Source organism: Teleopsis dalmanni, chromosome 2, assembly GCF_002237135.1.
Source record: "Teleopsis dalmanni isolate 2A chromosome 2, ASM223713v2, whole genome shotgun sequence".
In the NCBI taxonomy this organism is placed as follows: Eukaryota; Metazoa; Arthropoda; class Insecta; order Diptera; family Diopsidae; genus Teleopsis; species Teleopsis dalmanni.
Window position 1 is genome coordinate 212,641,975 of NC_051847.1, and position 11,075 is coordinate 212,653,049.

Sequence of the window (11,075 nt, forward strand, 5' to 3'; positions counted from 1 at the left end):
GTTAAGAAATATTTATGTAACGTTTCAAATTATTTTATTAGATTTAATCGGTAACATTTTAATATTACGCCTCATAAATCAAAACCGATAATAAAATATTAAATTATAATTTTAAATTTAAATTTAAGCGCTGGTTTACTAAAAATAATTACAAAATGTATAAAAAAAAATTCATTAATTTAAAAATTATTTTAAATTATTATTTAGTAAATTTTTAATTATAAGAAAAATTGTTGAAATATATAAGTAGACGCTCTATAGGGAATCTAAATTGTATTTGCATCAGGGTATTGTAATTGTCAGATCTCTTGTACCAAGAGAAAACATTTGAAATGTATAATAAATAGCATGTATATAATTTATAAAAACGAATTATAAAAAATAATAAATATAAAACGGATTATTGTCGAATTTGCAATCAAATATTAAATTATAATATTAAATTTATACGCGGTGACTGAAAATAATATAACATATTTTAAAAACGCTATATAAAAAAAAACACACCAAAATATATATATAAAAAATGTCATAAACAAAACTTAAAAAAATTTTAATACAAACAATTTAGTATAATTATAATAGTATAATTATATAATAAATATTTTTGTTATATAAAAAAAAAAAAAATTTATAAATATCATCGCTAAAACAATTATTATTAAAAAAATTATTTAAAAAAATTATTTAAAAAAATTTCATATTTTGAGGGCTGTGTTATAGAAGTAATAAGTAATCTTTTATAAATATAAAAAACTGTTAAATAAAATAACTTAAAACACCATTTTTAAGCTTATTCATATATTTGAAATATTAAAATATTGTTTTTATTTATATAAAATTAAAATACATAATTGCATAAATTAGCAAAATTTTTATTTTAAATTATATGTGATTCATTAAAAAAAATTATTTTTTATTTTAATAAATTTCGAAAAAATATTTAATTATTGCTTACAAAAAAGGATTTAACATAATATAATAAATAAAATAATAGTTTAAATTTATAAAAATCTTGAAATTTAAAATTTATTTAAAAAATTGAATATTACACAGAAATTATACAAAAATTTAAATATTGGAAATTAAACATTTTTAATTAATTTGAAATTTTATTTTTATCTTGAATATTCAATTAAACGATTTTATATTAAAAACTATTATTTCTTGAATAAAACGAATTTATTAGCAGAAATTATTCAAAATTTTATTTTAAGTTAAGTACAATGTAATAAGCAATTTTTATATAGAAAAATGGGAAAGAGAAAGATATGTTAAAAGTTATTTTATTAATTACATTAAAAAACAGTAGTTCTTTACAGAGAATAAACTACTTTATTTGTTAATAGTTATTTTATAAATTAAATTAAAAAAGAGTAGCTCTTTATAGAAAATAAACTATTTTATTTATAAATTATTGTCTGAAATATTTTTAATATTTTTTTTTTAAAAATTATAATATCTCACAAAATTTATTTGGACAAAATACATATTAAATCAGTTATAAAAAAAAAATATTAAATAAATAAAATATTCACATATATATTAATAATATAATGTAATTGTTAATATAAATAACAGTGTAAAACAATTTTTTTTCTATTTTTAACAAAACAGTAATAATAATTTTTAGTATTAGATTTTGTTAAATTAAAATATAACCATAAGTTTAATTTTAAATTTTGGTAAAAAATCAAATATATACTTTGAATATATAAATGTATTTATCTTGGAATGATCATTGTGAAATATTTCTTGAACTCTAGACAAAGTTTCTTTAAAAGAAGAATTTAATTTATTTAATTTAAGTAATTTTTTTGAAAAGAATTTAGGAATTTTATTAAGAAGAGTATTATTTTTTAATTCAACTTCCAAAGACTTTTTTCCACAAAGCAATTTTTATCTTTTAATATTTTAAAAATAATTTCAATATAATATAAAATATATTCAGAAATTTGCAATTTTTTTTTGAAAATATATATATATAAAAGAAAACTCAAATCAACGTGTAATACAACTTTGAATGCATTTTTTTTTGCACTACTGACCACAATGCTCGTTGAAGTGGCAACGTTTTATTTATAGAAACTAATATTACAACATAACAGTTACATTTTGTGGTAATGTAAAGTTTAACAGAAAAGCAAAGGCACCGGCAGACAAGCGGTCTAAAGCAGTAAAAGGCGCCTTCCGGTTCAAAACAGAAATGCATTTTCATATTAAATTAAGATAAAAAACAATATAATACTAAAATTAGGTATATTAATATGAAATAAAAAAATAATCCTAAATAATTTAAGTTAAAATTCAGCACAAAATTTTTGTACAACGCAGCACTGCACTTGATTAAAATATTAAATAATGCACTTAATGTCAGTTTTATACGTTATAATTTCAAATATTTAAGATTTCAACAACAAATTCATTTTAAAAGTTTTAAATTAAAATTTTATAACAAAATTGAGAATTTTATTCGTATTATTTTAACACTAGAAAGTTAGTGAAAAATTTAATTGTTGCGGTTTTTCAAAAGTTAACTCACTATTTTAAAATTGACTACATCACTTAATAATTTCAACTTATTTAATGTGTTCAGTTGCGTCCTTACTAAAGGAACGTTCACGTACAACTGATTTCTGGAAACCTTCCTATATGCACAGGACTAAACTGCGTTGTGAATTTTCCTTTTCAGTTGCAGTTTCAGTTTAGTTTGATTTTCATGGCGTGTTGCTGCTCCTGTGCATTTCAACTTTTTTCTTTGGTTTTGTTTTTGTTTTTGTTTTTGCATTTGAAAAATTTTCCTCATATTCCCATTTTTTTTTTTGTTATTTTTGCCTCAACGTTTTTGAACTTAACCATTTTATTTTTATGGTTAATCTTGTATTTGTTGTCATGCACTAGAAACAAGCCGACAATAATGTTGGTTGCCAACACAAGTTGTGTTGTAGTTGTGCCGCCATGTACTTGCATAATGCACAATATGAGCGGGATGTCGGCTAAATCCCAATAACCCCTTTTTCCTTATGACAACAGTGACAGCGACGTTAACAGTAGCAGTGGTAAAGCGTTAACATAGGCAGTGCAGCTTAATAAAGCTGAATTTACTATTTTCTATTTTAACTTATACTACTACCACTACTACTTTATCATGTTGTGCGCTGCGTCGGTATTGTGCATTTCCTACCTATTTAAAATAGTACATTCGGCACATTCGTCAGCGACTGCGCTGCTTATACTTACATACTGCCGTTCTTAATACTGCAACAACATTGCTCAGCTTTTATTAACACTTAACAGCGTCAGCACAAATTGTGAAATGTTACATGCTATATCTTATGTCGCTCAAAGTAGAGAGCGTAAAATTTTACACTAACACAAATGCAAGCCGGCAAATTTGTTAGCTTGCTTTCTTTTGGAAATAGACAGCAACCAAATGATTTAACAGTTACATAAAGCACATATGTTTCTAGATTCATACGTATACACACAAACTGTTATTTATCAGTGTACTGTTAATATGCTAACAGCTGTGCATATCCACAAATCTACTCTCATTTTTGTAGTTTTCCTCGCTTTTGACTCCCACAAAGCCAACCGCTTAATTATCTGTTCATTATGTTAAAAGCCCGCATGCATGTATGTGTGTGTATAGGTGGCTGCAACGCGTGCAATTATCAGCTGTGTACAATTTTAAGCAATAAAAAACTTCCTATTGTGATGTTCACTAAAAGCACTTAACGTGGTTTATGTGTGTGTGTGGTTCCACACACATTTAACTTTCAAAATGTTTTATTTTTAAGTTTATTTTTGGATTTTGCTTTGATTTCTTTCTCTGTCGTTTCGATGTTCTTCTATTCTGATTTTTGGCAAGTGATAAAAGGATTTTGTAACTTAAAACGAAATAAAAAAATAATGAAATTGGATTCAGATAAACTGTGTAAGACAGTTGGACAAATGACCTTTATAGACTAACTCTACATCAGCAAAGTTTTCATTCATGAGTGTTAAGATAATGCAGTGAATATCACAAAATTTCAGGTTCTTACTCACCACATTAATAAGAATGGAGAAAACACAGACATAACATAAGAAGGTTTTAAGAGATTAAAACTTGTGAAGGGTATGAAAAGAGATCAGACAACAAATAACGAAGTCATCCCAGAGATCAAACCACCATAGCCAATAGTTGCTACTATGAGGTTAGAATGCAATTGGGTTGTATACCTCTCGCTCGACAGAAAAAACTTGCGCTCTATAGTACGCTCAACCTATTTAGGCTTACCAATCTGTAAAGCATGATCGTTATTACAGATTGGTAAAACAGCACTAAAGGGCTTCCAAACAGAAATTCTTTTTTAGATATTTGGTTCTCTAGTAGTTAGCGACGTCTACCGCTGCCGAATGAACCATGAGCTGCATAAGCTTTTTTACAACATTGATGTAGGTATGTCGTTCAGCGAAATAATATACAGCGTCTTCAGTGGCTTGATCATGTCGTAAAAATGGATGAAGACACTCCAGCGAAAAAGCAATTTAAAACGGTGCTTGAAGGAGGAAAGTGTAAAGGTAGATCGTGTCTTCGGTATAGTTATCAGATTGAGGAAGCACTAATCGTACTTGGTGAACTGGTAAACCTGGAGTGGAGAGAAATGCTGCGTTAGTCCGAAACTCGGTAACGGATTGTTGTGGACATTTAGTTAAGTAAGTAATTAGTATATTTCACTGTTTTATCAGAAACAGAGTATAAGTATGGTGGTCTTTAAAGTATTATAGATATCTTTCTCTATCTATATTTGATATCTCTGACTTATAGATATCTCTCTGTATCTTTACTTGAAATTTTTGTGTTTTCACAGTCACAATTTTGGCATAAACAGACTGTAGGAAATTAATAGGTTAATATAAGACTTATAAATCAACTATATTACATATACAAAGTATATGCAGATAATAAGCTAATGTATGACAGAATAAAAAATCGTAAAAATACTTGTTTATTTCTTTGCATATAATATCAGTGCAACTTAACAGAGTATGTGTAGAATAATAACACAATAAATTTATTAAAAACACTTTTTTTTTATTTCACATATCCAACCTATCTATTTACTTAAATCGTTGAGTATAACTTTTGGTATTTGTGGCACTTAATTCGTATTGACAATTTAAAGCAAAATCAGTTAATAGCTCAGTAAACTACATAAATGTAAAAGCATATGTGCATGTTAAATCACTGTTAAAAACCCGGCACGTGTTTCTCTCAATACACAAAATACACCAACACATACAAAGTAAGAGTAGAAACGCACTTTTGGTTTTGTTTTGATAAATAAATTCGCTGCAAACAGCAAAAAAATTCTACATACATAAATTTCTGTATACATTGCCAGCAAGCTCAAGTGCAACAATGTCACGTGGCAATTAGTGCTCTATACACAATATATTTTCATGTTCCTATTTAGCCAACAAGAGATACCGTACTCTGTTAATAACAGTAAGCAATAGTTACTAATTGAGTGACCTTGTGTTATGCTAAATGTAAGTTTACCATGTATGCTTTTGCATGTTAATGTTAGCTGGAACTTTATGCTACACAGTATGAGACTTGTTGGAACTTTGAATATATGTGAAAATTTGTTGCTCCTGCAACTGCAACCGCAACAACTGCACAACTGCAAGTGATATTTTTTTTATTTTCTCTACTGGTAGTGCTCCACCTCTTGCACTACGCACTTTAGCATTTAAAAACTTTACTTCCTTTTTATTATGTAGTTATTATATATAACAGAGTGGAAATGTTGCAGGCTTAGTAACTATGCCATTGCAGCATGAAAAGCTGGCATTTCATAAACGAACTTCCATTTACGAATTTTGACGAACTAAGTCATATTTCTGTACATTTCTGCCTGCCAACACCATTGCCCCCCGCCTCCAATATATAAATATTACAAATACACAATTTGCACGGGATGCAAGTTGCAATATGGACAAGCAAGTCAGTTATAATCTGACCAAATCTTTAATGCGCACTGCTGCAACTTTTTATTGCACATAGTTAGTAGCAACAAATGTTGTTGCCACTGTTGTTGTAGCTGTTGTTGTCACTCTTGTTGCTATTGTTGGTATTGTTGTTGTTGGTGTTTGTTAATGTTTGTTAGTGTTTGTATTGATGTTTGCATTTTGCATGTAGTATGTAAATGTTATACGACAGCAAGCATGCTGCCCCATCATAGGTGGGAGAAGTAAAGTGCAACTACTTTTACTTATGTACAACATGCCACATGCCAAATGCCACATGCCACATGGCACATGGCACATTTCCAACTACATACTGCAACATTGCATTTGATTGGATGGGCAACATTTTATGTATGCATTTTATGTACAATTTTTATATGTAAAACAAGAGTAACTAAAACTAAAAGCAGCAAATATACAACAAAACTATAAGATTTTGCCTAGTAACAGTACAAATGAAATTGCAAACGTTACACACACACACACACACACACATTCATACACATACGAAAACAACTGAGTTCATGAGCTTGTGCTTTGGCAAGGGTTTATGCTTTAAAAATAAAAGGAAAAAAGCAACAACCGTAGTGAGATTAAATAGAAATTATTCGAAATATATCCATATATGCATATATGCATATATAAATTGCTTTTAGCAAACATTTGCATTTTAATTTCGATTTTATTCAAATTTATGAAAATCGTTTTTAAGTTAAAGATTTAAGTTATGTTTTTTTTCTCCTTAAATTTTATTGAAATTTAATAGAAATGTACCTCAAAATTTAATTAAAATTATTTTTATACTTAACAGTCTCTAAGTGAAAATATCTACATAAATTTTTAGTTTTACATAATTTTTTTACATACTAAGCTTGCATGTAGGCTCCACCTTTTGCAACATGTTCCACTTTGCACTCTTGTAATTTCCCCTCATACATTTCTAGTTTTTTTTTACTTTGCGTTACCTACGTAAGTAGGTGCCTCATGCCCCATGTACGGGAACTTCATTATTACGTTGCTGATCATTACGTTGGCGCCTATTACGTTGGCTTACGAATTTGCAGTCATTTCATTCGCTGCTCGCTTTCGGTTGGGAATGTTTTTACAGTTTCGTAAGTTCGTCGCTTACATTCGGTTTGTGCTTGATTTTGTCGTGAGTTGTCCTTTGCGATGGAAGGACCTTAAGAACCAGCCTGTCGACGGAAATTTTGTAATTTTTTACGTAAATTTGTTTTTAAAAATAAAATAATTTTATTATTAAAATTATTTATTTTATTTAAATTTAAAAATTATTTATATTTTTAATAAATAATTTTTAATTGTCTTAAAAATATATATATATATATTAATTTAAAATAAAAATAATAAATAAAAATAATTTTAATTCTAAAAACTAAAATATAGAATTTAATTGAAATATTGTAAATATATTTTATTATTCAATCATGCCTATAATAGTTTCGTTTTTGATTTGATTTAAATAATTTTTATGTACTAATAAAATATGTTAATAAGAAAAATAATATTTTTATCACAAAACTATAATAATTATAAAAATATAATAAAATAATGCAAAATATTTATATATGTTAAAGATTATTTACATTAATTATTACTAGTTTATTATTATATATAATCATTAGTTTTAATATTTTTAAATATATTATAATATTTATATCTCAATACCTATTTTGAACTTAAGAGCATTAATTTTCTTTAATATATATTTAAATATTAACTCATTCTATTATATATTTATCATTTAGTTTAGATTTAGAATTATTAATTAAATTATGATATATGATCAAACTAATATTTTAATACTAACAAAATTTTTTATCAATAATTAATAAGTTTTTGTTTATGACCGAGTTTAGGTCATTTATTTAACACATAAAATTATATGTCGTCTTATGTGGTGGTACTTTACTGTTGTTACTGTTGCATAGATGACCTTCCTGCATTTTTATAATATTAATACTAATAATCACCATTATGAGCACATAATCATTTCTGTGGCAACAAGCCCATGCCTTCAGTATATTGCCGGCATATCGCCCATTCCTGAAACTTACATTTAACATCTCAAGGAAGTACAACTAATTCGCACGTCAATTTTCTGAGTGTCCCAACTCCATTACAGGTATCCCGAATTCGAATTACAGTACCTATAGTAACTTCATTAACACTCCCAAGTAGTATTGGCAATACGAGGGCTCAGTGCAACTAACAACTGGAAATATTATTAATAAATAGTACACCTCATATAACTCCATTATCGCGAATCCGAATTACAGTACCTTTAGTAACTTCTTCAACACTCCCAAGTAATATTGGCAATACCCGGGCTCAGTGGCAACTAACCACTGGAAATATTATTAATAAATACTACACCTCATATAATACATAATCCCATTCCATCAACTATAAGTTATACATTATAAAAGTTTGTTGATTTCGAGTTAGTACTCAATATTTATTTATAATTTAGTTTTAGTTAATTTCGTCTTCAAAAGTAGTCAATTTTAATTTCCAGAAAAATCAGAATCTTGAATCCCACACAGTAAAACATAACACTTCCATAAAATGAACTTATAATTTGTACATTTTAATAATCTCTCGTGCACGAAGCTCTGCCTCATTTATGCCTTTTCTATTTGCATCACTGTGTTTTGAAGAATAGGCATTTACACCATGCTCTTTAAGCAATTGGATCAACAGCGGTATTTCGACCGGTCTCTTTTGATCAATTGCTTGTTGGATTTTTTCCAATGTAGTTAATTTGGGTGGTTCTTGCGTCTCAGCCATCTCTTTTTCTTGTTTTACCTGCAATTCCATAACCCGTTCATCTAGTTTCTGCATCTGAGTTTCCATATTAGCTATGCGACTTCTGATTTGTTTCATATTTTGAAGAATCAGCTCACTGTAATTGGTTTTACAATCAACATCACTGTCCTCTACTTCCTCAAGGCTATCAATGGTCACATCATCCTAGAAATAAACAATATATATTTATTGTTATTAGCAAAAATAAATCTATCACTATTGACTTACTCTTTCCTTTTCAATATTTTTATTAGAGGAATCCATTTCACACAGTTTTTTTGACCGAATTTAGAAGCCGAAATTAAACTAAAAATCTGTAAGCCGAAATTTTTGTTAAACAACACACAATTTTTTTATTTTTGACTAAATTCTTTTCAAGTTTTTTCATTTATTTATATATAAAAATCAAAGCCTACTTTGAGCTTTGACACTATACTATATACTGTATATAATAGATCGGTTGACACCACGCATTGATCTGATCCTCACAGAAACAAGATTAGAGTTCTGTTAAAAAATCATGTGCCATACTTCATTCGTCCACAGAATAACTTTCGAATTCGCCAGATGCAAGTCCGATGGACTATTCCATCTGGGCCATTTTGAAGAGCAAGGTGAGGACTAAAAAACATGCCAGTATAGATGCGCTGAAGAAGACCATTATTCAGGGATTCGCCAAAATACCGGCAAATTACATGCGTGAAGCTTGCAACTCATAGACTATAGTCTTCATAAGCACCTCTTAAGCAAAGTAAGAGACTGTGGCGATTTGCAGTCATTGCAATACAACAAAATAAAACACTATTTTTACTACTGATTTATATTGTACCTCAAATAAGGAAAAACGTGACATTTTATAAAAATTCAAGTTCCTTAGTTAGACTACAAACAAATCCTTCAAATGCTTACTTACAGGAAGAAGCGGAAATATTCTCCCAAAAATTTTTAGAAACTTAAGAAGACTTAAACTTAAGTTGTAAATAAATGTAATTTAAATGCAAAATTCATTGAGATAGCTGAACTTTGGCCTTTGTTGAAAGTGTTAAGTGCCCTCATAAGGAGGCACTATTTCCATAATAAAATAATAAATTCATTTCCATACAATTAACTTTTCATTAAAATGCGCTTTTAATTTTCTCAATACACGATTTGCCCTCTTTAAGTATTCGACAACAAACTTCACAGAAACTTTCCAACAATAAAAGTGCCCAATTAGTCTTGTTCCAACATTAATTTTTGGGCAACTGCTATTACTCCTGTTGCTGCTACTGCTCCTTTTAGTCCTTTAAGTACGTCAGCTGCAAGATACCATTACCACTGCCACTGTGCCTCCAATGACTTAGAGCAGTTCCAGCAGTTTTGCATTGTCTAATCCAATTCTTTGGAGCGACATCAAAGCACAGGCATCATTTTGCTGGTCTTGCAAAAATTTTCTTGCACTACGGATTTATCCTTAAATTATTCTTAATGAAATGCCCATATTTGAAAAAATTTAATTCAACAAACTTTTTCAATTATTTTATTTTTTTTTTCTATCGTTCCTGGTGCAGAATTTGTTCTTTCTACTGATTGTGTTTTCGATTTTTTTTTAAATTGTTTTTTTTGTTTTTTTTAAGTTTAACTTTTTAGTTTGTTAAACAAGTGTTCACACTTCCCTTAATGTCGCCCCAGAATGGCAGGTTTCGCTTTCATACTTTGACGCATGACACCGGTGCCGAGTCTTGTGGTAAGTTTAATTATTTGCTTAAAGGCATTGACAGGATGCAGTGCAATTGTCAAGTTTAACGAATTAAATCTTATTTAATTTTACCCACTTACCCCTTTGTATTTTTACTCCTACAATTAAGTCTATAAATGTAGTTCTTTGCATAGTACTTTTTAGATTAGAAATTTATATTTCTATGATTTAACACCACATGACAAAATATGTTACGAAGGAAATTTTTGCTATATTAGGGATCCCTAATCATTAGGGAATCCCCTAATCGGTCGATATGCCTAACGATTAGAGATTATCTTACAAGCACTATGAAGAGTAAACCTTAATAGCTGCTATGTTCATAGATGAAGCATGTCCTAATCGTAGTTTTACTAATGTACTTACTGCACCATTTTTGGTTCACCATTTGAAGCTACTCTATACGTATAGCGTATTTATCTGAAGACATCTATATAATATATGGTAATGAGATATAATGAGAAACTGTATATCACTCCTGGTCAATTAAACG

The 11,075-nt window shown here is 28.4% G+C and overlaps 1 protein-coding gene across 1 annotated transcript; it reads right to left on the reverse strand.

The window, feature by feature from the left end:
• Window positions 1–8,465: 8,465 nt before the first annotated feature.
• LOC119683635 lies at window positions 8,466–9,192 on the reverse strand. Its single transcript, XM_038097423.1, has 2 exons — window positions 9,073–9,192; window positions 8,466–9,009 (listed from the first exon to the last, which is right to left on the reverse strand). The coding sequence occupies exons 1-2, from the start codon at window positions 9,106–9,108 to the stop codon at window positions 8,611–8,613; spliced, it is 435 nt and encodes a 144-aa protein (XP_037953351.1). The 5' UTR covers window positions 9,109–9,192; the 3' UTR covers window positions 8,466–8,610.
• Window positions 9,193–11,075: the final 1,883 nt, after the last annotated feature.